Below are 26,083 nucleotides of genomic sequence, written 5' to 3' on the forward strand. Positions count from 1 at the left end.
TGCAGGGGCACCGGGAGGCAGGGTCATGTCCTTGTCCACCACGTGGCCAGCCTGCTCCAGGCATCCCGCAGAGTGCCCGGCTCTGGGTGTGTGGATGAACAAAATTAGTTTTCTGCGGGCAGCACCCATTAGAGGTGCCTGTTTTGGGGATGATGTCACCGCAGGCCAGGAGATCCCCTGCTACTCATTCTCCCTCACCTACCAGGCAAACAGGTTTACCGAAATCCGAGCCCTTTCCCTGGGAATTGCATTCCTCTGACTCGGATGGGGAGCTCCTCAGCAGACAGGGCGGCCCCACTCTGTGATGCTGCAGGGGTAGCCCTACACCCCAAATCACCCTAAAGTCATCATCCTCCTACAGCCTCCAGCCTTGCACCCTCTCACCTGGCTCAGACAGAGCAGAGGCTTCCTGAAACTCCCAGTCAGAACTCACCTGTCAGCTGACTCCCCACCAGGGAATGCTGCATGGCCAAGCCTCAGCTCTGGGAGCTGGGCACCCCACGAGGATGGCAGGGACGGCAATGTCCAGCAAACTCACAAAGCTAGGATATGCCCTGGGACAAGAAAGAGGAACAGCCCTATTCACAGTGTTGCATGGCTGAGCCTCCAAGGGGCTGCAAGCAGGTCCCCAGTCCTATATTTCCATGGAACACAAGGGATCTGGCAGAGCAGGACTGGAGTCACACCATGACATGTTCCAAGGGTGACTATGGGTGGCTTCCAAAACCTCTTTGCATCACCTGGAGCAGATGAGCACCTGAAGGCTCTGGGACAGCCTGGTACTGGATCCAGCCACATCCATGGTCCTTCTCCCTGCAGTGGGGTCAGTCTGGAGCAGGGGGCATGGTGAGGAAGGGGCAACTGTGGGTGTACAGGGCTTGTGGACATGCTCCAACAGTACAACATGAGAGGGCTCATGAATGCCATGCCAGCCCAAGTCGATGGGCTTATACAAGCAGGGATTGATCGATCACTCTGCTGCAGGCACAGCCCCGCTCTGTTGGGGTTCCTGAGCCCAGCCCCGCCATTCTCGTGGTGCTGGGAACAGCTGCCCTCCCTGAGCTGATGGAAAATCCGATGAGCTCATGATGAGCACAGCACCCAGCCCTGGCTGCTGCATGCCCCAGCACTCCTTGTGCTCCTCAGCCCTGCAGCATGGGGTGCAACAATGCCATGGCTCTGTCGGGACAGTCTGGGCAGGGGGCTGCACCCTGAGGCTCAGCATCTGACCCTGACACCGACTGTAGGGACCTAAAGGGATCAGCACCCCAGTCACAGGATAACTACAGCCACAGCTCAGCCCTGCCAGCAGGAGCTGATGCTGTGCGAGTCTGGGAGCAAACAGGGATAAGGATGGCAAACAAACCCCACCAGCACCTCTGAGCAAAGTACCGTGTGGGACACCCCATCCCACCCACTTCCACCTGCTCCCTATCCCTGTGCTCCCACCTCTCTCCTCAGCCCCTGGACTTTGCCCTGGCCCCAGGCTGCTCCCACTGTGCTGCTCTGTGACATGGTGCCTGCAAGGGCTGATCTAAATCCCTGTCCCCAAAACACTCCAGCTGATTCCCACTAGCCGTGGGGCAATGACCCAACAGGATCCTGGGGACGAGTGTCTGTGCCTGTGTCCTGTCCTGGATGGATGCAATAGGTGCCCATCACCAGCAGCATGTCAAGATAACAACCAGACCCCCAGCATCTTGCCACGGGGCTATACCAGTCTATGGTAAACCCAGTTGCTGCAGGACAATCCCCTGTGGGTGTCAGACAAATGGGCCAGCAATGGGCTGAGCCACAGCAGGCTGCGCCCTGCCCTGCCACAGCTCGTGCCTGCTCTGTAATTATCCCAAGCCGCATCTGTAATTAGTGTCCTGATGTCATGGGGTCAGGCCTGGGCAGCCCCACGTGCTCCCCGCCACCCCCACCTTGGCCTCCGGCCTCAGGGCTGGAGGAGATCACAGTCTTCCAACACCATCCGGAGGAGTTCCTGCCCAGCTCCGGCTCCCTGCCAGCACTGCTGCCAGAATCACATCCCAGTGCTGTTCCACAGCCCCCGAGCTGCTGCACGGCTGGATCTGTCCCTCAGGCCGGTGCAGGGCTTGGTCACACCAACCACTGCATCTCTGCCCCCTTCCCTGCAGCATCCTGCCCACTGCCTGGATCCTTCCTGGGAAGGAGAAGGGCCAGTCCCTGCCCTTCTGAGCCTCCCAGGGCTGCCAGTCACCCGCTCCCTCGGCACTGGGAATGTGCTGGAGCAGCCCAGCAGCTATAAATAGAGCAGGAGGCGCAGGCACGTGTGGCCACAGCACACGTGGGTCCTGGCAGCCACTGCCCTGTGGCCAGTGTGGGGCACAGACAGGGTGTGGGGCTGCAGCAGCACCTAAGGGTGGGACAGAGACGGAGGAGGGTGAAAGCACTGAGCAGGGCAAACGTAGTGTGGTCCTGCCCCTGGGAGAGAGGATGGAGGGGAGGCCCCACACAGCTGCCACGGAGCACCAGCACTTTATTGCAGGGCAGAGAAGCACCACACTGCCCACGGCACACACAGCACCTTGCATCCCTTTTCCTCTGCAGCACCCCATGGCCACCCCTGCCACTAACAGCCACGTAGGGGCCGGGCTGTGCCGGTGACACTGAACCGTGCACTCAGCACCTCCGACGGCGCTCGTGTCTTCTGGCCCGGCTGCTGCCCACCAGCAAAGAGGGTGAAGGTGCCGGGCTCCAGGCGCCAGTCCTGCACCCAGACCGCGCGCTGCTCAGCCAGCACCTGGAAGGACAGCTTGGCCTCCCGGCCGGCCAGCACAGCCACACGGCGGAAAGCCACCAGCTGCCAGCGCGGCACCGGCACAGACGACTGCTCCCAGCGCAGGTACAGCTGCACCACCTGAGCAGAGGGATGGGAGTCAGCACAACAGGACTCCACAGCAGTCCCCTTGCAGGGGAGAGCTTGGGCGTGTCTGTACCCCGTACAGGCAGCTCAGGGCAGAGGAGCTGTGCCCACCTCCTCGCTGTCCCGCAGCCCTGTGTTCTCCAGCACCACAGACACGGAGAGGTTGGCACAGACAGGCAGCACTGGGGGGCTCAGCACCAGGTCCCGATAGCGGAAGGTTGTGTAGGACAGCCCATACCCAAAAGGGTAGAGCGGGGCCTCCTGCCCATAGTACCGGTATGTCCGTCCCTCCATGGTGTAGTTCTCCATCGGTGGCACCTGTGGGACAAGGTGCCAGTGGATCACAGCAGGGCTGGGTAAGCACAGGCAAGAACCAGCCCTGCATCACCCAACTGCTCCAGCCACCAAGGCAGGGAAAGGCTAAGGGTACAACCAGCAGCCCTGGCCTTACCTGGTGCATGCCTGCAGGCCAAGTGGCTGGTAGCCGGCCAGCTGGGCTGGCTCCTGCCTCGCCCAGCAGGACCCTGGCAATGGCCAAGCCTGTGGCCTGGGCAGGGAAGAAGCAGGCCAGGATGGCCCCCACGCCGTCGTGTGCCTGTGCCCAGCTGACATCCAGAGGCCCCGCGTTGAACAGCAGCAGAATGACAGGACGCCCAGCAGCTGCAGGGAAGTGGCTGTCACTGAGAGCCCTGTAGTGGCACTGCTGGGATGGCCCCGGGGTGTCCCATGGATGGGGAACACCTGGGTGGGTTGAGGTCCCACAGAGCCCCTACCTGCCTGCACAGCATCCTGCAGCAGCTCCAGTTGGTGCCCTGGCAGGGACAGGTCACTCCGGTCTTTTGCCTCTGTCTCCACATCTACCCCTGGGTGGGGACAGCCAAGGGAGAGCCCCTTACACCCCTGTGGGCAGACAGGGTAGAGGGACACTGACTGCCTCAGAGGCAGCTCATGGGTACCTCCCTTCTCCCAGAGCACTCCCTTTCCCCTGTCAGTGCCCATCCAGTGCCCTCCCGCTCCCACCTACCTGTCCCCAGGCAGACCAGCACCACATCAGCTGCCCTCACCACCTTCACCAGCTGTGCCCGTGAGTACAGCCGGCACCATGGCTCGCTGCAGCCCGCTGCGAAGCTGACATTGGCTCCCAGCATCTCCAGCCCCCTCCTGCACCAGGGGAGAGCAGAGGATACAGGGGCAACTGTGCCTCAGGGTCAGGGCATAATGGGACAGCCCCCTTGCCCTGGCTACCAGCCAAGGGCCAAGCAGCTCCAGCAGCAGCCTTGGACTGTGCCAGAAGAGGGGAACAGTGACCAGAGGAAGGGGACATTGGTGGGACCACGCTGTCTCACCGGGGAGTGTAGATGTACTGAGGCTCTGGCACTGGTGCATAGTCCCCAAACAGCACCCGAGGATTGTCAGCAAAGGGACCCACAACCTGCAGAGGGCAGATGGGTGAGGGTGAGCACCAGCAGCCCTGTGACACCTGGTACAGAGCCAGCACATCCCTCTGCCTGCTACCTTTCAGGAGCTCACCGCGAGGCGCTGGCTGGACAGGTCCCGGGCCCGCAAGGGCAGCGTCCCCCGCACATTCTTCAGCAGCACAAAGCTCTTGACAGCAGCTTCCAGTGAGAGGTTGCGGTGCTCGGGGCTCTGCACCACGCTCAGGTCCAGGGAGCTGTAGGGGTTCATGGCTGGGGGGTCAAACTCCCCCAACCGCATCCTTGTGTAGAAGAGGGGCCGGACTCGGTCACGCAGCATCTGTAGAGACCCCAACCCAAACATCTCAGCTGTGCTTGGCAGGGACAGCCCAAGCTCTCTGCTCACACCCCTGGTCCCACTCCCCTCAGCTCACCTGCAGCGTGATGTTGCCCATGGCCAGAGCCTGAGGGATGCGCATGAAGACGTTGTTCCTAATGCCATAGGACAGCTCCAGGTTGCAGCCAGCATTCACTGAGGCTGCCGTGCCAGGAGAAAGGAGAACTCCCATCATGGCTGCACGATGCCTGGGGACTGACCCCATGCCCAGCCCGTGAGCTCACCAATGGCCGTCTCCAGGAAGCTGTGTGTGTAGTTGTGCCCCAGCATGATGAGCTCCACAGCCCCCTCATCGCTCACCACGTAGCCATCAAACCCCCACTCGCCACGCAGGATGTCTGTCAGCAGCTTCTTGTTGGCACAGGCGGGAACGCCGTTGATCCTGTGGGAGAAGGGATGGGGCAGCCAAGAGTGGGGCACTGGCCATGCCCAGGGCAGCCTGGCCCACGTGGCCCCTGCCATGCTCCACACCTGTTGTAGCTGCACATGAAGCTGTAGGAGCCAGCACGCACACAGGCCTGGAACTGGGGCAGGAAGGTCATGCGCCAGTCCCGCTCCAGCACCTGCAAGCACCATGGCAGAGTGGGGTCAGCACCTGCAGTGTCCCTGCATTCTTAACACCCCCTGCCCCTGCTGTGCTCACCTTGGCATCAAAGCTTAGCCTGGAGACGGGGATGTTCTCAGGGCCTCCGTGCACACTGAAGTGTTTGCAGCCAGCGCTGGCCTTGACATAACGGGGGTGCTGGCCCTGCAGCCCCTGCACAAAGCTGCGGGCCAGCTCCCCACTCAGGAATGGGTCCTCCCCATAGGTCTCCTGTCCAGGGCACAGGCAGGTCACCTCTGGGAGCCCCGTCCCCACACCCCCACAGCTCAGCAAGCCATGGCCACATCCAGCTGGTCAGCCATGGTCCATTGTGGCCCTACCCCAGCAAGGGATCACCCGCCCAAGCTGGCACCTGGTTCCTCCCCCACAGTGGGTGCCTCATGATGTTCAGGACGGGGCTGAAGCAGCTGAGCCCGGTGTGGTCACTGTAGCGGCCAGCAGCAGCAAAGCTGTTGTGCTTTGCTCTCACCTCGGTGGCCGTGGCGTTGGCCACACGGTAGATCAGCTCGGGGCTGTGGGGACAGCACAGGCGCGTCAGGGCGGCGTAGGCAAGGGGGGACCTGTCTCCCAAGGTCCCATCCCACACCCCCGGTCCCCGGTGCTGGTACCTAAAGGCGGCGGCAAGCCCCAGCGCCTGCGGGAAAGCCGTGGCCCATCCGGGCGCCTCGCCGTCCCCCCGCAGACACTCCGTGTTCCAGTTGTAGGGCGCGATGCCCAACCGCGGGATGGGGGGCGCGGGACCGTTCCCCATCGCTCCCCCCCTCGCCACCTGCGGGGCAGCGGCGCTGAGCGGGGAGTCCCGCGGGGGCCCCCGGGGGGGTCCCGCCGCCCCCTCACCTGCAGCACCAGCTCGGCGGGGCTCAGCCGGCCCAGCAGGTCGTCGAGACGGCGGTGCCAGGGCAGCGAGGGGTCCCAGAAAGGGAAGGGGGGCGGCTGAGCCCGGACCGCCCCCGCGCCCAGCGCCGCGCTCAGCACCAGGACCCGCAGCCCCAGCGCCGCTGCTGGGAGAGCCCCTCGCAGCACGGCAGGGCTCGGCCCCCGCGATCCGCACGGCATGGCCCGGCCGGGCTCCCGGGATCTGCACAGCACGACTCGTTCCGGCGCTGCGAAGCCCCCGCGGTGGGCGCGGCGGGGCGGAGCGCGCTGCAGCCGGTCCTGCGCTCACCGAACGGGGCGGAGCGCGGTGGGACGGGACGGGTCCGGGGAAGGGCGGCTTTGCCCGGTCCCTGCCGCCCCCCCGGGCCGATTTGCGAGATTCACCCCGTGCACCGGGGGTCTGTATTCGAGGGGCGGCGAGCCCCGCGCAGCCCGGCTCCGCCGCGGGGACAGGTCTCGGTGTTCCGGTTCCACCCGTCCCTCGGAGCATCTCCCGTGTGCGGGCGTGAACCGGCAGAGCCGCCCGGCGCCGTCAGACCGGCTCTCGGTGCCCTCGGCTGCAGCGGGGCCGGCTCGGCCCGTTCCCGGGGCCGGGGAGCAGTAACGGCTCCACCCGGGAAGGATCTCCGTGTGCTCACTCACTGCGCGTTCTGGCAGGACACGGAGCGGTGCCAGCGCGGGTGCTGTGTGCCACTCGTGCCCGCCAGTTCAGCGGAGGGACACTGCGGTGATCACGGACACAGCGTCTTCTTAGATTGAATAGCAGGAAAAGGTTCTTCCCCAGAGGGTGCTGGGCACTGACCAGGCTCCCACAGCTCCAAGACTGCCAGAGCTCCAGAAGCGTTTGGATAACACTCGCAGAAACACGGCGGGACTGTTGGAGTATCCTTTGCAGGGCTAGGAACTGGACTCCATGGTCCTTGTGGGTCCCTTCTAACTCAGAGTCTTCTAGGATTCAATGATCTCCACTGGCCACCAGCACACTGGTGCCACTGTGGCAGAGAGCACAAGGTAGCATTTGGGACTTGGAGCAGGAGGGGCCAGGCACTGCAGAGCTGCAGACAGGGAGCACAGACATCCCATCAGCTGACTGGCACAATGGAGGTGCTGCTGGCAGCCCCCCAGCCCGGGCCAGCCCGGTGCCTCTGAGCTGGCAGTGTCCCGGGGTGCCATGCAAGGCAATGCCAGCAGGTGACAGCAGCCCCTGGTCCCCACGCTCCTGCTGGGCTGTGACAGGGAGCTCCCAGCTGCTGGATTCCCGAGCAGCCAGCAGGAGTGGGGAGTGCCCTGTGCCCAGTGTGTCTTTCCCCCAGCACATCACCCCAGCTGGGTCAAGGCTCAGCACTCACTCAGTGACAAGTCCAGGACAGGGACATAATGGGATAAATAAACAAACAACAGAAGATAAAATAAATAAGTAACAATTACCAGGCACAGTCTGTCTGGGAGCAGAACTTGGTGCACCAGGGGCCATGCTGGCTTTGTTAAGGTAGGATGGGTTATTCCAGAGAATATTCCCTGCAGTTCCTGCAGCCCCAAGCCAGGGTGGTTTCTGTGACACCTTTGCCTTAATTTTGTGGGACCATTTGCAGGCCTCACAAGGTGGAAACCTGCTTGTGTTCCACACTGAGCCACAGCCTAAAGCTCTGAGCCTGTCCAATCCTGCCAGCACAGGGCTTGCTTCATCCACCCACAGACACCAGCTGCCCTTTCCCAGGAATCAGCCTCTGCTGAGCCCCTGGAGACGGGCAAGGAAGGCACAGAAACAGTCTTCAGGCCTCTGCCTTGAGGCCTGGCCCTCAAGGAGCGTTCAGACAATGCTCTCAGGCACATGGTGGGATTGTTGGGGTGCTCTGTGCAGGGCCAGGACTTGATCTTTGTGGGTCCCTTCCAGCTCAGGATATTCCACGAGTCTGTTCCGATTCCAAGGTGGCACTGTGAGACCAAGGTGGGAGCAGAAGCCCAGCCCAGGCGCACGGGGAAAGGCCTCGTTCCTATGGCTACACCTTGCTCTGCCGACGGCTCCTGAGGCGTTACTGACACGGGGCTGGGGGGCCGCGGGGCGGCCTGCAGGAAACCGGCAGCACCGGGAGCGACCGGAGGGAGCAGCACCGTGCCCACCATTCCGTCAGCGGCCGGGCAGGGGCCGCACGGTGGCGGCGGACACCCGGGGACGTGAGGCAGAGGGGAGCGGGAGCGGCGATCCCGGCCCGGGCCCAGCGCGGCCTCGACGGCGGCGCCGCCACATTGCGGCGGGCGGTAGCGCCCCCTGGCGGGCACCGCGACCGTCACCTGACCCCTCTGCGCGGCGGGATTGGTCGGTGCCTGGCGGTCACGTGACGCGGGATAGGCGCACCCTGTGGTCGCGCGATGCACTCTGGGATTTGTAGTTCACCCGGGCGGGCGGGGTGCGGACGGCGGCGCGGCGCGGACTGCGTGTCCCGTGGTGCCCCGCGGTGTCCCGGGGGTTCCTTGGTGCCCCGCGGCGGACGGAGCGGCCGGGCCGGGCCGGGCGGACACGATGTCGCGACAGGGCGGGCGCGGCACCGAGAACAAGAAAATGGTAACGGCGGGGACAGCGCGGCGAGCGCATGGCGTGGGGCACCCGGGGAACCGGCCCGGGGCGGCGGTGATCGGGGCCGGCCCGGTGCGGCGGGGCCGGGCGGCCATCAGCGGCACCGGGCGCTCTCGTTTGTGGGAAGTTCGCACCCCGAACGCTTCTCTGGCGTTTCGCTTCCCCTCTCCAACACATTCCGCGTTATCAGCCCGGCTGAGTCAGGAAATGAGAGATGGAGCCCAAAGCTCCAGAGCTGAGCTCGAATGCTGGGTCAAACCGGGTCGAATTCATTAATTTTTAATGCAAAATAAGTAATAAAAAATAAAACCTGGGGTTTTCTCCCTCTCTGGCCGTGAGGAGGGGCTGGGTCGGGCTTAGCTGCTCCCTCCTGCCTCTCCTCGCCCCAGGGGATTCTTTTCTAGGGATTCAACTCCTTAAATACAATGTGAAGAATTGTGTTATTTCGCTGCAGTTCTGACACTTCCGTAGCCTTTGAACAGATGGATAGTGGGAAGATTGCTCTGCTCTGCTGTGTCAAATAATAAAAATACTGGGAAAGCTTTGGGCACTTCAGATGGGCTGAAAACGGGGGGGAAAAAAGGTCCAAATTTGAATTTAAGAGTTGTAACAGCTTAAGCTGTGTTTAATAACAATGTCTCAGCAATAAGTGAGATCAGCTCTGGGTGTGTGGGGGCTGATGGTGGCAGGTGACACTGCCATGGCCTCACACGGTGGCAGCACCTCTGGCTGGGGACAGCTGGATTCCCTCCATCCATCCCCATCCCCTCTCCATTTCTGTCTTTACTAAAACGACTGAAACCCTTGAAACACTACCTGTTCTGCATGTCTGTTAAATTCTCTGCCAAGTCTCTGACTCCAGCTGAGCCAAAGGAGCTTCCACCTTGTCATTCTGATGGTGTGAATTGCCCAACCTTTAGCTTTCCGAGGGGAAAGCAAATTCTCAAATAAAACCCTCAAAGAATGTGTCAGTTCTTTAGATCCAAAGTGGGGCAATAGCTCCAGCCAGCCTGATTGATTGTTTTCATACCTAAAGCCTTAAAGTTCATCCCATTCCACCCCCTGCCATGGGCAGGGACACCTCTCACTATCCCAGGTTGTTCCAAGCCCCATCCAGCCTGGCCCTGGACACTTCACAGGATCCAGGGGCAGCCACAGCTTCTCTGGGCACCCTGTGCCAGGGACTCACCACCCTCACAGGGAAGAATTTTTTCCTAATGCAGGAACAAGACAAGGTGGAATTCCCTGTGTCCTCTACAAACTCAGTTTCTATTTGTTTGGGGGTGTTTCCTCTGTGTGTTTGTTGTGGCTTTGTGTGAACTTATGGTGATCTGTGTTGTCACTTAACTCTGATCTTGTCTCTTTTCCCTCCCTGCCTGCTGCTGCTTTCATTCTCTAGTATTGGTATTTGCCATTCATTTCACCTTCTGCCTCTCTGCAGCTCATGGTAGGTGACAGATCCCAGGTCAGCCCCTGTGATCCCTCTGCATGCCAAAACTGACAGCAGAAACCAGTGCTGGGGGTTTGTTTGTTCCCCAAAACACTTCCTTTTGCAGAGTTTTGTTCTGCAGCCTGTAATGACCTCATTAATCACTGGTCTGGTTTAATGGCTCCCCAAAAAATGCTCCTAGACATCATTTAAGTGTGAAGTTTGAAGGTGGTGGATGAGAGAGGAGAACTTTTCCCTTTTTTCACAAATTTTCAGCAAATCTGATAATTGTGCAGAGAAAACATGAATTACTTTGGTCCTGGCCAGTCCCAGAGTGGACATGCACAGCACCTGAGTGCTGAACTGGCCTGGATTTGCCCTCCCTGAGCCTATTCTGGGTCTGAGGAGCTGATTTCAATCTGTAAAACAAATTCTGTGCCTGGACAACTTTCCAGAACCAGATGAGTCCTTTTTCTTGGTACAGAATTTCATAAATCTGTGACTGGAGGAGCATTTTGAGCCTGTTAAAAGGACCAGAACTGGAGTCTAATGGGCACTGCCTGCTTGCAATGTGTTCATGAAACAGAGGGAAGAGTTTGAGTCAGATCTCAGCTCTAGGCCAGTGGTAGAGGTAAATTCAAGGCCCTGGCATTGTCTCTTTCCCAAAATCCCAGAAGAGTTTGGGTTGAAAGGGATCTTAAAACTCCTCCAGTTCCACCTCCTGCCAAGAGCAGGGACACCTTCAGTAGACCAGGTTCCTCCAGGCCCTGCTCTGAGGAGAATGAAGCTGTTGCCAGAGTTGGATCTGGGATCTCTCCTTGTTAAGCAGCAGATTCCTTTGAGACAGCAGGTCCCTGTTCCCCTGTGCCTGCCGAGGGTGGCAGTGCTGGACACGGAGGCAGCAGAGCCTGGGCAGGTTCTGTTGGCTGAATCCCTTTTCCTGTGTGCAGAACTCAGAGCTGTTCACACTCACCTATGGAGCCCTGGTGACCCAGCTCTGCAAGGACTACGAGAACGACGACGATGTCAACAAGCAGCTGGACAAAATGTGAGTGTATCTGTCACACCAGAGCTGTGATCACAGCCACGTCCCTGTGTGCTGCTCCAGGAGCAAAATCCTGTCAGGCTGAGACTTGATTAGATTTTTCTGTTGTCATTCTAAAGATACTGCTCTGGTCCTTTCACAGGGGTTACAATATTGGTGTCAGGCTCATTGAGGATTTCCTGGCTCGTTCCAATGTTGGGAGATGCCATGATTTCCGTGAAACTGCTGATGTTATTGCAAAGGTAAATGTCAGATTTTTGGGGGGTTTTGCATGTGAGGATGGAATATTAGCTACTCACAGGACTGTACTGAGAGTTTGATTTTGGGGAGGGGAAAAGAAAAGTTTTAGTGCAAGTACTGCTGGCTGGTGGGAATTGGAAGAAAGGAGAGATGTTTGCAAACCCCTTGAGTAATTCTACAAAGATCAAAGCTGTGTTGTTGCTGCACCTGTTCTTGTTTCTCCTGTTTGCCACAACAGATTGCATTTAAGATGTACCTGGGCATCACTCCAAGCATCACCAACTGGAGTCCTGGGGGTGATGAGTTCTCCCTGATCTTAGAAAACAATCCCTTGGTGGACTTTGTGGAGCTCCCTGACAACCACTCCACCCTCATCTACTCCAACCTGCTCTGTGGGGTGCTGCGAGGTGCCCTGGAAATGGTGAGGCACAACTCTCTTCCCTTGGGATGGGTGTAAGGACAGCCAGGTGTCATCTGGTCCGTGTTCATGACTTCTGGGTTTCCTTTGGACTTGAAAAGCATTCCCAGGAGAAGGGAAGAGCTGCTGTCATGTGTGGCAGCTGAGGCCCAGAGGTGGTGCCTGAGCCCCTTCAAGGACTTGCATCTCCCTGAGTTTGTATGAAGCTCCAAAATCCTCACTCTGTGAGCAACTGCTGTGAGCCTTAGCTGGGAATTGGCTGGGACAAGAGAACAGCTGTGTCTCAAATTTAGGACTGTATAGAACCCTGTATGTCACATCATGCCCTTAAAGCCTTTAAGCTGATGCTCTGGGATCATTCAGTCCCTGGAGAAGCTGCTGTGAAGAGGGAGTTACCAGCTGCTCTCTATTCCCTCACTTAGGTGCAGATGGCTGTTGATGTGAAGTTTGTCCAGGACACGCTGAAGGGCGACAGCGTCACAGAAATACGGATGAAGTTCATCAGGAGGATTGAGGACAACCTTCCAGCTGGGGAGGAGTGAGCCACAGCCCCAGCTCCATGGGGACTGGAGGGACCAGCTGGGTTTGGCCATTAGCTTTCCTGCCAGATCCACAGGGATCTCCTGCCCCTGCACACTCAGACTGACTCACTGACTGTCTCAGATGTTATTTTCTTCTACTCTCACTTCCATCCTCTGTAGAAGATGGTTGTCTGGTTGGTGTTTATTTCCCAGGTTCATTCTGAAGCTTTTTCATCAGGTGCTGTCCTTTTCCCTCCCCCTGGAGGCTTCCTATGCTCAGTTTCCAATTGTACCTGGGTTGTGTGAGAACAACTGCTCAGACTCCAGGAAAGCTCCAGTCCCTTCACATCAGTGTTGGATGGCCAGAATTGGAGACCAAGCTACAAGAGCCCACTAATTCCCTGCTAAACCCTGTCCTTTCTTAAATGAGGTGTTTAAAATTCATTTGGAGATGTGTGTAGTGTTTCTGTAGATCAAACTGGCTTCCTGCACTTGATTCTGAAATCACTGGCAAATGCCAGGCTTGATCCAGAGGGGTGACTGGGGAGAGCTGTTGGAGTGCTGGCACCAGGGTGGGGGCTGCTCTGCTCAGGGGGCTGTGGAACCACAGAAATCTGGGAATCCCATGGCCTTTCCAGAAGCCTCACCACTCCCCTCTTGGGAGGGGAGGAGGTCAAACTCCAGTGGAGCAGTAGGAACTATTTTACATGGAGAAAGAGTGGGGTAAAAGGGCATCAGTGCTTCACAGTGGGCACAGCCCAGGGCTGCAAGGGGAGTCACAGAGTGAGAACCAAACTCATGCTGAGGCCTGGGAGGTGTTAAAGACATTTCAGGCTCTGTTCTGCTGCTGGGGGATGTAAAGGCTGCATGGTGTGAAGGTGGTGCAGGGGTTTGTTCTCACTGGTGTTCAGGCTACAGCAGAATTTCCCAGTGACTTGACCTGTGGCACTTGCTGCTCTGAAAAATTAATACATAAAGAAGTATTAGATAACAAAAAGCAGGAGGTTGGAACATCAGCTTCCTCTGCCCCCAGAGCCAGAGAACACAGTCAGGCACTGGATTCCCAAATCACTTTACATAGCATGAAGGCACAGCCCTCGAGGTCTTTGTGAGCTCCAGAATTTGTCTCGGTTGATGCCCGAATGTGAGGTGAGAGGGAGCAGTGCTTGTGCTGCTGCTGTTTTTTGGCTTTTCTGGAGGAATCTGTTGGGTCATCTGGCACTGGATGGCTCACCCTGTCCCTCTTTTGGCCCCTAAAAGTCCCTTTGGATGCCCTGTGTAACATGTGCCCTGTGAAGGGACAGTGAGTGGCTGTAAGAGCAGTCAGAGGTGTGGTGGTGGCCCAGTGGTGGCAGGTGGGTTGTTGGTGGCAGAGGTGCCACATGGTCACATTACAGAGCTCAAAACCATCCCTTATTTCTCGTTGTTGACCATTCCAAGTCACTTTAAAGCTGCATTTTAGAAGCAATTGCATTAAAATAATCACGGTGTCAATTCTTTGGTCTCTTGCCTGTGTTCTGGTGGTGGGTGCTGGTGGGGAGTGGCATCAGGGGCTCAAACTTTGAGGCTGGCAAGGTGACAGTGGTGACAGGGTGCCCAGGGCTGGCAGGGTGATGGTAGCACAGCACCAAGAATTCCTGGCTGCTGTTGGGCCTGGAAGCTGCTGCCTGGAGGAACCTGCCCAGTATTCCAAACACGGAGGGGCTGGGGGCAGACACTCAGAGTGGCTCTGTGAATCCACTGTGTGCTCAGTGGCTGGGACTCTGCTGCCAGCCCAAGGCAGCTGCTGCAGAGCCAAGACTGGGCATTTGCAGTGGCAAAAAATCACCTGGAGAGGCATCTGAGCCTCCTCTGCTGCCAGCTCTGTGCTGTTCCATGGCATCAGCCATGTATGCAGCTGCCAGGAGTGTGGAGACAACAGCAGGAGCTGCTCTCCAGGAGCAGTTCATGCTTCCCTTTCTTGTGTAAGTGCTCCCCAGGAGCTCTGGTGGGATCCCTGCTCTGTGATCACAGACATTCCCTGCTCTGGGGTCACCCTGCAGTCACGCTCCATCCCGGGCACTGAGTGCCCAGGGTTGTGCCCTGATCTCTGCCAGTCCCAAGGATGGGGAAGTGGCAGCTTTTGCAATAAAGTGGGTTTTTTTCTCTCAAGCTGGCGTGTACCACGTGCTGCCATCCTGGCCAGGAGTGGGAGCCAGCCAGGGCAGCCCCAAACAGCCCCAGCACACTCCCGGCTCCTGAGGCTGTCCCAGAGGGTCTGGGGGGAGTGAGATCCCTTGTCCTCACCCCTGCAGTGAGTGGATCCCAGACTCCTGCCCCCAGCCCCTTGGGAATTACAGTAATTTGCTGGGGCGACAGGGTCAAAACCAGCCCAGACCTTCTGGAAGAACAAAAAGCAGAAATTGCATTAAGTAAATTAAAACTGTCTACTACTGAGCAGCTCGCTGCAGACCAGGGAGAATATGCAAAAAGCTCTGTTTGAAACCTACTAAATATTACCATGTGCTGTTTATAGGAAACAAATGGGGAAAGGCATCTGCATCAATAAACCCCAACGTGGCTGGGCTTGGACTGAAGCCTTTCCACGGCTCTCGGTTATTGAATACCCGTCGCTTTCATGTGGTGCCAGCCCTGACCCCTGACACATACCACAGAGGGGAAAGTTGACTTGTGGGAATAATAGACATTCCTAGTGAGAGATTTAACCTGGCAGGAAAAGAGGAGACTTCCAGCCTCTCACATCCCTGCGTGATATTGGAGATGACAATAGCAACAAGTCGAGGGAGGGGATGAGTGATGCTGTGGGGTGAGCTCCCCATCCAGCCCCCTGTGCCCTCACCAGCCTGAGCACCCCATGATGGCTTTGGCCACAGCACTGTGTCCCAGCCACATCCCAGGCTGTCACAGAAGCAGGCTGCAAGAGCTCTGTTTGGTTGAGTGCCTGAAGAGGTGGAAGGAGCTTTCCAGCCTTTGTCCCCTCCTGCAGGAAAGTGGGGCATTGGCTGGTGTCCTGATGGAGCATGCTGCCAGGAGCTGAATGTGTGACTCACAGGGTCCAGAGTGAGGGTTTAAACTAGTTTATGTCCCCAGTGTCGGGACAACCTGGCCAGTGTTGGAAAACTTGGGTAAGCTGGCTGCTGCTCTTGGCTGGTGGAGAGCCCCAGCCACACTCCCCACTCTTGCACCAGCCACGAGCCAGGTGGTGCTTTCTCTACTCTCCAGGGAAGCAGAGACCAGCCCTGCTCCTGTCACCCAAATAGGGCAAGTGAAATCCCTGGGCACTCTCCAGACCCCAGAATCCAGCACTAGCTGAGGGGGCAGGGATGGTGCTGGGAGAGGATCCTGGATGGGACAAGAGAATCTCTCAGGGAAAGAAGTGTTTCCGGGCTGTGTCCTCATGCTGGGGCAGCTCCCACAGCTTTCAGCCAGATGTGCTTGGCCAGGGCACTCACAGAGGCCATGCAAAGGATGTCTCACCCACAAGGGCTCGTGCACTGGGGATGGGGCTCGTTGGCAGGGTTGGCACGGTGCTGGTGGCCCCAACCAGCCAAGCTGCGGGTGGAGCAGCAGGGCAGGCAGGTACCAGCCCCTCAGGGGGCTCTGGCCCCATGTCCCTAAGCACCTGCACATCCAGCTGTGGGATACTCGGGGCGTGGGTACCACTCCAGTGTGGATGCAGCTCCCCCATATGTCCAGCTGTGGCTGACCTGCCTGGCGAATCTCCCTATGCTTGGCACCACACGGGCACCAAATCCATGAGAACATTCTCTAGCTGATAATGATCTGGCGAGTTTGGGTACCTGGATGTTTTTATAACCCTTCCTGGGCCCCTGGGCCGGCTGCAACACGTGTTTGGCTACCCTGGAAGCACAGGCAGCTGACAAAAATCCTCTCGCAAATCACAGCCACGCTGCACCCCCTGCCCTGACCCAAACGCAGTTTCCAAAGCTGGGAATGCCTCTGGCAGCATCGCGGGGTCAGGGCAGCCCTTTGGCGATGCTCCTTGGCACCCGCCCTCCCGCAGCATCTCTTGCCAGGGCGAGGAAGAGGAGGAGGTGTCTGCAGTTCCTCCCTCGGCTCCGGGGACGCAGGAGCAGCCCCGGCAGCGCTGCTCGGAGCTGAGCCACATTCTGGTGGCGTTTGGTATTTGGGGTGACGGGAAGGAAGCTCCATTGTTCCTCTTTTATTGTTTTGTGTTTCCTAAGCGGGATCGGCACCCTCCTCCCACGCTCTGCCCGGCTGCGGAGCGGATCCAGCCCTGCGAAAGGCAGCGCTGCGCCGGAGGCGGCTGCTGAGTCCTGGGCAAGGGAAACTCGGGAGAATCGTCCTGACTCCAGCACAGACAGGCCACCAGAAACACGTGCAGGGATGGCGAGTGGCTGCAGCAGGGACAGGACTCATCTCGGTGTGCTCCTGCCCTGCTCAGGTCCGTGCTCTCGGTGTCCTTGGTGCTCTGCTCCTCTGCAGCCATTTAGGGAGCAGCAGCTGGGAAGGGGCGATCCAGCCGCAGGGAGGGAAGGTGACATCGGCCACGCCACCATTCCCAGCCCAGTGGGACCGTCCAGTTCCCCCACACCCCCAAACCCCAATAATTCAAACCACAGCACCGCTGTCCCACCAGCAGCACCTCCATTCCGCTCAGCTGCCGGTGGTGCAGGATGTGACACGGGGACAGTGTCCTGCGGGACTGGGATCCACCCAAAGCTGTGCGGGAGTGCCAATGGGGTGGGAACAGCTCAGGCTCCGCTTTTGCACCTTTAACACCAAAGCCTTGAGCTCAGTGGACCCTCGGAACCCCAGGGCAGTGCTGCTCCAGCCTTCCCGAATTTCCTCAGGAAAATTTCAATTTCAACTCCAAGAGCCCAGCATGGTGGGTTTGCCCAGAGGCAGCTCGGGAAGCTGCTGGTGCTGAGCAGCCTTGGCCCACAACGAGAGCCAGGAATTTCGATGAGAAATGTTTGTTTTCTTTTAAAATAGTTTTAATTGTGGCTTCTGGGTAAGGGAGCCTCTGGAATGGTCGCTCCTTCCCTGAGCCTCTGGTGAATGAGGGGTTTGGGGCTGAATTGCTGGCAAAAAGCAGGTTTGATATTGTTTTGTCATTCTATTTCTTATGATGTAGATAAATCACACCAAGAAAAATAGGATTTAAAATGGTCTGCAGTGATTTAGGTGGAAATGGGAGAGAAAAAGGAAGGGAGGAAAAAGTCAGGAATGCAAGGGGGTAAAGGACACTCCCAAGCTGAGTCACCAGGCACAGAGAGGATCCCGTTACTAAATTTAGCCTCAGATTGGATCAGTGGATTAAGTCTAAAGGATTTATCAACACTTAATCATAACAATACCTCATTAACAAGAAATAGCAGCACTTGATCAATTGAATAATTTAACTCACACAAAATGACTCAAATGGAATTTTCTATAACCATCACTGTAATTGAATTAGAAATCTAAAGTAGCAACATCCATAACGTGCACACACATGGACATAAAGAGCCTGAACAAAGGAACAGACCTGTGAGAAATTCCCTTTGAGTTCAGCAAAATACTCACAGTGATGCATCTTCTCAGTGGTGAAGGGTAGAGCTCTGTGGGGTGGGTGGTATCAGCCCAGGTCCTCTGGGTATCACGGATGGGATGAGCTCCAAGAGGAATTCTGCTCAGAGGGAGATCCTGGCACAGCTGCTGAAGCCCAGGAGAGTTCCAAGGGTGTCACTCAGGACCACTGGTTACAGGGTTGTGAGATGACTCATTTCAGGCATCAATGAATTCCCATCCTAGCCACAATCCCAGCTGGTAGCTATGGGAATTTTCTTCGAAGTGTCCAATAACTAAAATATGATTCCACTGTTTTTGAGCAGAAAAATAAAGTCTTGAGGCTGTTTGTGAGGGAAAACAGGAGCTCCTGAGGGATCAGAATTTCTGGGACCAGAGCGAGTTTCTGATAAGCTCAAGGGGAGCCACCTGCCCAGAAAACTTTAATTAAAGTGGAGACCTAATGAGCCAAGTTGTCCCTGGCAGCAGGGACAATCCAAATCCTGTCCCCCAACCCTGATCCCATCCCCAACCCCATCCTGTCTCTGCCATGGCAAGTGGCTCACCACAAGCAGGACTGAGCCAGATGCCTGAATAGCCAGGGATGGCTGCACTCAAGACTTCCAAACAGTTCAGTCAATAGAGAAACGAGAAAACAAATTGAAAATTTAAAACCAGTCCCCTCCCTGAATGAAGCAAAGCCCCAGACGTTCCTTGCAGCCCCAGGATCCCGTTGGCTTCTCCCTGCCTGTCACACAGACACAGGAGCTGACTCGGGGAAAGTGCTTGCCAGAACAATGTCTCTTTTTACAGCAAAAAAATATTGATTTTATTTTAATTAGTGCTAGCGCTGACATCCAAGAGCTCAGGGAGAAGCTGCCAGGCGCTGGGCTGGCTCTGCCCTGGGCTGTGGCTCCTTGTCCCTGTCCCATGGCAGGCACAGAGCCCCCCACGGCCGCCCGCGTGCCCCGGCTGGAGCCAGCGGCTGCCCGGGGCTGGGACCAGCCTTGTGGCCTCTTGCCCAAGCTCTGGGCCAGGCCTGTCACTGCTCCCCAGGCCCTGCAGTGCTGAGCCATTGCTGGGAAGGCTCTTGAGCAAGATGCCACCGAGGAGCTGGAGGGTGTTCCCTGCCAAGGGGAGAAATTCGGCGGCTTCCTTGAGCATGGAACACTGGAATGACCTGGTGGGACCTCTGCCTGCCTCGTGCTGAGGAGCCTGGAGGGGACAGAAAGGCAAGGGGGCTGTCCTGGCTTCTTACATCCCCCCAGCCTCCTGCTCTCCCACATCCCCTGAACTCCTGCATCCCTTTATCCAGGGTTCAGCATCCCTCTGTCCCCCATCCTGACCAGGCAGGGCACGGAGCACTGTGCTGGGGGTGCTGGACCTGGGAACTGAGTGTTAGAGGGGACAGAGCAGAGCCCAGGAATGAGGAAGCCAGAGTGGGTACTGTAGTGGAAAGGGCTTGGCACGGGCTGTGGAAAATGGAGGCCTAGAGAAATGTGACAGCAGGCTGGCCTGGCCGGCAGTACCACAACAGGCGTAGTTAAGGCCTTCAAGCCTGCCATTGTTCTCCCCTAATTATTCCCACTCCCTGAGTATTACACCCCATAATCAGGAAAGCTGAGTAATGGAGAAACAACAGCAATTTAATCTCTCAGTACCGGTGGTCTCCACCAAAAAAATGCTTTCAAGAGCTCTGCGGTTGCGACTTCCTCGGTTTGGTGGGCAGTGCAGGGGAGGGGGAGCACGGCCACCGGCCTGGGGGGCTCAGCTGAGGCCAGGGCAGAAGAGGCCAGCAGGGATGGGCAGGACCTTGCTCCAGGTGATGGAAGAGGAACATGCTGGATGCTGGGAGCATCCCCAGCAGGTAACTCGTGAGCCCCCGGCTGGCAGCTGGGCTGGCACTGGGGTGATTCCAGCTGGGGGCAGCCTCTTGTCCCCTGCATGAGGGGACCTGGAGTCCTCGGTGGGGAGGAACAGAGCTGGGCAAGGCACTCTCACTGCTGACACTTTGTCTTCTGTACTTGGCTAAACCACACAGAACTGGGCATCAGTTTTTGGTCAAAACATGTTTTCCTTCCTGGGAACTGGCTTTCAGGAAAGGAAATTCCAAACTCCCTAGAAATGCTCTTGCTTTTTGACAAAAGCCACCGCGGGTTTGCTCACTAAGGAGCAAGTTCTGGGTAAACACATTCCCACTTCTGTAAGGAATGAGACCAGGAGTCAGCACTAACAGCACCAGGGTGTTCTGGGCAGAAAGGACCCCCAGCCCTGCCTGTGCCACTCTGCCCATTCCAGCACCTCTGGCTGACTCCAAGCACCTGCACTGTCTTGCCAACCCTTTTCCCACTGTGGCTCTGAGCATGAGTAATGTGATTGGTGGGTCAAAATGAGCCTTTGTCTGATTTAGCATCATCTGCTCATCAGATCTTGGGGAGCAGGAAGAGGAGGATGGGCAGCAGTGCCCTCAGTGGGGCCAGAACTGATGCACAGAGCTGGAACCAGGCATCTCTGGGGAGCAACTTGAGGCCAGGGTGTCTACCAGCCTTCTTTTATCCTTCCATTCCCTCCATCTCTCACTCCTTACTGCTCTGAGATGCAGTCAAAGCACTAAAACAAGCTCAGGTCTGCCCTGCCCCAGCTTCCTGTAGGCACAATATTCACCTGCTGTACACTACCACAACCCTCTCCCCCCGTCTTGGACATTTGGCAATGGCACAGCTCACTGAAATGGTGGAGGTCACAGAGCCAGGCAGGGACCTGGCACTCTGAGGAGCCCATCAGGGCCACACAGGATTGCAGTGAATCTGAGGGACAAAGCCTCTCAAAGCCAGTGGCTGTGAGACAAGTTCAGCATCACCTCTCAACAGCTGCTCTGAAGTTCAGCTGCAGGGGTGCTCAGGTCTGTTACATTCAGAAAACAATGGGAGGTCACATCTCCTCACCCAGGTACAATCTGGGACCATGACCCTGCCACGCTGTCAGCTATGTGACAAACCACCAGCCCTAGGGACCCATCACCCCCAGTGCCACCCCTTAATGACACAGCTGGAGCTGCTGTGTCCCCTGAGGGCTCCCCCTTGGCACAGCCCCCGAGGTGCCCGAGCAGGGCAGGGGGTGGGGCAGGTGGCTGAAGGTGACGGTGGGCGCTGTGTCTGTGTGGTCTGAGCCATCTGGATGCACTTACAGCAATACTGCAGCAATTGCCGAAAGATCAAAACTCTTCGGGCCAACCTTGATTCCCGGTGCATTTTTTGCATTTTTGAGGACTCGAGTCTATAACCTGACAGTGGGAGGGGTGTTGCCTGCACAGCCCTGGAGCCTCTGCATGGTGTTGCCAGATTCTGGGAGTGATTCTGGGCTGCCCTGGCAGTGCTGTGAGATCCCTGGAGTGCTGGGATTGACCATGAGGAAATGCTGTTGGGTTCTTTGTCCATACTCAGCACCCAGAGCAGGCACTGTTTCTGCTGGGGGGTCAAATCCCTGAGCAGAGCAAATGATACCCACACCTGGCCTAGGGAACAACACGGTCCCATCCATCCCCACCTCCCTCCTGGGGCTTCCCATCCCCTTTAAAGTTCAGATGGGGAAACTTGTCCCAGCACCCAACATGAGGGATAAAGGGTTTGAGGTTGTGACAGCTTTGGTTGGCTTATGCTGTGCTGCTGTCACCTCACTGCTGTTCTGCTGTCACCTCACTGCTGTGCTGCTGTCATCTCACTGCTGTGCCTGGGGACATTCTGGTGACAGCCATGGCTGGGAATGGCTTGGGCACTGATGCTGTACTGGAGCTCCACTGTCACCTCTGAAACAGAGGATCCACTGCAGCCTGTGATGAACACCATGGTGAGGCAGCTGTGTCCCTGCAGCCTGTGGCACTGCAGCACTGTGGCAGCATGGCCCTGAACAGCAGCTCCTCTGAGAGGTGGCAGCACTGGTAATTAATCATGAGCTCTGACCTTATGACCCTCCAGGGCAATGGAGAGAGCACAGGGGTCTCAAAGAGGGGACAGGAGTGTCAGAGGGGGCACAGGAGAGGCAGGTCCTGCTCCCATGCCAGTCCTGCCCCTGCTGACTGACTGGTTCAGTCATTAGCAGGAGTGGGGCTGTTTGGCTTTTCCCTTCTGCTCCTGGAAAGGGGCCACTTACTGTTTTACAACTAAAATAACAATTATTTCATAGGGCTGGAGCTGCTGGGAACTCTTGGGCTGCACTGGGGCAGGCACAGGCTCCCAGGCCCCCCTCCCCTGTGCTGGCACGAGCCATGTCCCAGGGTCCCCAAAATGGGCTCATGTGGAGCACACAGCTCCTGCCAGCATGGAGGCACAAGGGATGGAGAATGAGAAAAGGGAGCAGAGCAACATCTGACATGCCCTCATGATTGTCTGGTGATGCTCATCATTCCATGGGGACACCATCCTGGTGGTGCCCAGGGACCCCCAGCCCTGCATTCAGCTCTCCAGGGGGAACAGGCTCTGTGCAGTGCATGGCACCTGCATCCTGTGGCAATGTCACATCCCAAGCACTTGGTTTCCTCTGGGAAAGGGATGCTGAGCTCTGCCCCAGCTTCCTGTCCCGGGGAAGGCGATGGGAACCAGCCCTGGTGCCCGCTCCCTGCCCTCCCTCCTGCAGCTGCTCACGCACTGTCTGGCCCTGCAGACAGAGCTCAGGGTGCCTCAGGATGCAGCACCCGCCAAGCAGAGCCCCCCACGCCCCCTCCCCAGGGCGACCTGCTGACAGACCCAACAATAGTGCAGCTGAAAAAACCCTACAGCCACACATGCCCTTCCCTGCCCGTGCCCACGGTGGCCCCAGTGCCAGCCTGGTGCTGGGGGATGGATGGGGCTGGAGGAGCTGAGCTGGGGGTGCCAGGAGCCTGGAGCCTGCCAAGACCTGGGCTGATGTCTCTGCTCTGCCAGCCTGACCTCCTCAGAGAATGACCCCCATAAAATGAAGCAGCAACTGTTTGGTGGATAATAAAATGTTTTGGGTTGGTTTTTTTTGTTTTTTTTTTTTTTTTTTCTGTTTTGCAACTAGTTTACTGCCTAAACGTTTCAGCAGCTCGGCAGAGCACCAGGGCAGCAAACTTCCTCTGTGTCTCTGGGCAGCTCCCAGACAGGCTGAAGCACCCTGCCCTGATCCCATGGGATGGGTCACCAATACTCATGGGAGCACCCACCCCAGCCTCCAGTGCAGGAATGGCACAGGGAGGGAAGATACAAACGGGGATGGTGACAGCAGCTGGGCAAGCATGCTCCTGACAGCCCCTTTCTTGCACCACCTCCTTCCAGAGACAGCTGGATGCTGTGGGGTCACCCCAGCTCAGATTGGAGCAGCCCCCAGGACGCAGGGACTCCATTCATCCAGCAGCTCTGGGGCAGATTTACTAGCTCATAGCCAGGGGTGTTTATGGTGGGTTGGAATGCGCGTCCCCAGCACGTGATGAATTTACAACGTGCCAACGAGTGGATTTATTCCAACCCCACTGTCAGTGAGTTAATCACAGCAGCCACGGGAAGGCTGGAGGTGCAGGTGGGGAGAGGGGGGCGGTGGGGGCACATGGGGGCATCACAGGGATGGTGTGTTGAGCTACGATGAGCTCCGAGGCTGCTGAATCCCCTCCAGCGCTCCTGGGAAGGGCCAGCAGCCTCAAGGGCTGCCCTGGGGAGAGATTTAAACTTCAGCTTCCAATTCCACGTGCCATTTCCAAAGAGAGGTCCGGGGCCACCAGCTACCACCTGGGCTGGTGCTCTCCAGACAAGGGAGCCCTGGAAACCGTAGGTGAGTGCAGTTTTTCCATGCATTTGTATATAGGAGCAGAGTCAGCTGCCAAAGTAAATACAACCCTTCCCTTTCCAAAAATGTCCTCCAGGAATTGTAAAGGATCCTGGAGCAAGAATTCTGTCTCAGATCCTTTTTGCTTTCCATTGGGGGAAGTGTACGAACTGACTCGATTCAGCCCGAGCAAAGGCAACGTGAGAGTGTTTTTTTAGAGCATGCACCAAAGGTGCTGGGAGCCTGAGCCACCATGTGTACCCCGGGCAGGGCTCACACAGGAAAACAATCCCAGTAAAGAGCTTTACAGCCACCGAGGAATGTGGAACCTCCACCAGCCCGGCCGAGCCTTGCAAAGCTAATTGCTTTGGGATTTGCTCTTTGGGGGGGGTTGAGTCTCCATGGTTGCTGCCTCAAAGGGTCCCAGCTGCCCTTGCGGTTCATTAGGATGCTGAGCGGGGAACTGGAGATGCTTTTAGGAGGCAGCAGCGGTTGTGGGGTAAGGGAAGGAGCGCTGCGGTTCCCAGCTGCCGCCCTGCCTTCTCCCGTTACAGCCGGGGACCCTTCCTGCCCCGGAGGGAGCCGGGCGTGGCAGTGCTGGCCCCACAGCGGGGACCATTCCCTTCAGTCCGACCCATCCCGGGCTGATTGCTCAGGAGGAGGCACAGGGATGTTTTGTGAGGCCGGTGCATCCCCGTTCTCCCTGGCTGCAGTGCTGATGGTGGCGTGGTGCTGCACCCGCAGCCCGTCCCCCCAGGCCCCGGCTGCTCGCGTGTTTTCTTAACCGATCTTTTCTTGCTCATTTAAGTGACTTTGGAAAATGGGATTTTGGCTCTTAAATCGTTCAGGGGCTTTTGAAAATTTGACTCTAAATACTTTCCGAAGTGCATTTGTATGAAGTAATTCTCTCCAACCTCCCACAGTGGTAGTCAGATTGCATTTAATCCATCACTGAATGTTCCCGAAGGCTGGGATCTGGCACCACGCTCCACACGGAGCCGTGGCTCGCCCCGCACTGCGCCGACACCGCCGCTCCCTGCCTGCTGTCCTCCTGCCCGGGCCACCTCCACCTGCATGGCACTTCTGGCACACTCAGGGCAATGCCCCAGCCCCTTGCCTGCCCTTGTCACCCCATGCCAGCACCCTGAGCGGGCACAGCTCTGCTCAGCACTGCCAGCCCAGCTCCTGTCCCTCTCCCACCCCCATGGCACATTTTCCCACTGAGCACCAAGGGTTGGTTTTCCGAGCACAATTATCCATCTTTGTGGAAACATGGAAACGATATTCCAATGCACGGGGCTGATTAGATTATGTCCGTGACCCACCGAAATTAAGTTAAGGCATTTTTCAGCCCTAGATTGAATTATGTCTCCTCCCTCTCTCTTGTTCTTCCTGTGTGGAGCAGCTGGATGTCTGGGACGGGGATTTTGGGAGGCCTGGGACCCTGAGATTCAGCAATGCCCAGGGCTGCTGTGGCACTGAAGCTCTCACTGGTTCAGGTGTGGGCCTGGCAGGACCAGTGCAGTGCTGGGGACACTGTGAAGCCCTGGCACAGCAGTGGGTGCAGGGCTGCCAGGAGATACAGGCAGCAAAGCCCCTAAATCCCACCCTAAGCCTGGCTTCCCTCTCCCACTGGGAAGCAGAGCCATCAGCAGTGGCTCAGCACAGTGCTCAGAGGTATCAGCTGTTTAGCTCAAATAAATAAATTTTAAGTAGGATGAGTTACTCAGAATTATGGCCCTGGGTGAGTTGGGATGTTGTTCTCTTCCCTTGCTCAGCACGAGGAGCTGAGATTGTTGCGGCTTTGGGCTGTGAGATGTGAGTTTACACTTGGATACCTTTGGGCTGGAAATAGAGTTAATTCCATAGTAATTTTCCCAGCTGCTGATACAGACCTGGGTTTTACCTTTAAGGATATTGATAATGCATTGATGGGTCACGTGGTGCTTGGAAATGTTTATTCAAGTTCTGCATATTTTCCAGTTCCTTGTTCTCTGCCAGTGAGCAGGTGCACCAGCACCCAAACCAGAGGATGCAGTCAGAAGCAGCTGAAACTCCACAAGATATAAAAGAAAAGAAAGAACCCAGTGAGGGGTTAGAAGACTCCAGAGCAAATATGGCCATTGCTGGGCAGCAGGAAGAAGCCTGTGCATGGCCAGGAGTGGCACAGCACAGCCAAGGTGGCATGGCTGCACCCCAGGCTCCATCCTGGTGAGAGGACAGGCTGGGAGGAACGAGCCAGCACAGGAGCAGTGACAGGCAGCAGAGGCCAGCACGGAGCGAGCCTGCAGCCAATGGTTTGCTCTGTGGGACAGAGAAAGGTCTGTGCTGGCAAATGAGTCTCTGAGCAGAGGAAATGCTTTGCC

At 57.3% G+C, this 26,083-nt stretch overlaps 2 protein-coding genes across 2 annotated transcripts; one reads left to right on the forward strand and one right to left on the reverse strand.

The window, feature by feature from the left end:
• Window positions 1-2,479: 2,479 nt before the first annotated feature.
• LOC306811752 (uncharacterized protein) lies at window positions 2,480-6,476 on the reverse strand. The gene is made up of 14 exons (XM_079325734.1): window positions 6,144-6,476; window positions 5,915-6,075; window positions 5,659-5,818; window positions 5,346-5,516; window positions 5,174-5,265; window positions 4,927-5,084; window positions 4,740-4,843; window positions 4,421-4,645; window positions 4,237-4,322; window positions 3,915-4,051; window positions 3,664-3,753; window positions 3,342-3,550; window positions 3,002-3,208; window positions 2,480-2,884 (listed from the first exon to the last, which is right to left on the reverse strand). The coding sequence occupies exons 1-14, from the start codon at window positions 6,360-6,362 to the stop codon at window positions 2,597-2,599; spliced, it is 2,307 nt and encodes a 768-aa protein (XP_079181860.1). The 5' UTR covers window positions 6,363-6,476; the 3' UTR covers window positions 2,480-2,596.
• A 2,097-nt stretch (window positions 6,477-8,573) lies between these two features.
• On the forward strand, window positions 8,574-13,904 carry TRAPPC3 (trafficking protein particle complex subunit 3). The gene is made up of 5 exons (XM_079325615.1): window positions 8,574-8,745; window positions 11,137-11,234; window positions 11,374-11,473; window positions 11,710-11,892; window positions 12,312-13,904. The coding sequence occupies exons 1-5, from the start codon at window positions 8,704-8,706 to the stop codon at window positions 12,429-12,431; spliced, it is 543 nt and encodes a 180-aa protein (XP_079181741.1). The 5' UTR covers window positions 8,574-8,703; the 3' UTR covers window positions 12,432-13,904.
• Window positions 13,905-26,083: the final 12,179 nt, after the last annotated feature.

The sequence above is a fragment of the Erithacus rubecula genome (genome assembly GCF_903797595.1).
Source record: "Erithacus rubecula genome assembly, chromosome: 23".
Classification (NCBI taxonomy): domain Eukaryota; kingdom Metazoa; phylum Chordata; class Aves; order Passeriformes; family Muscicapidae; genus Erithacus; species Erithacus rubecula.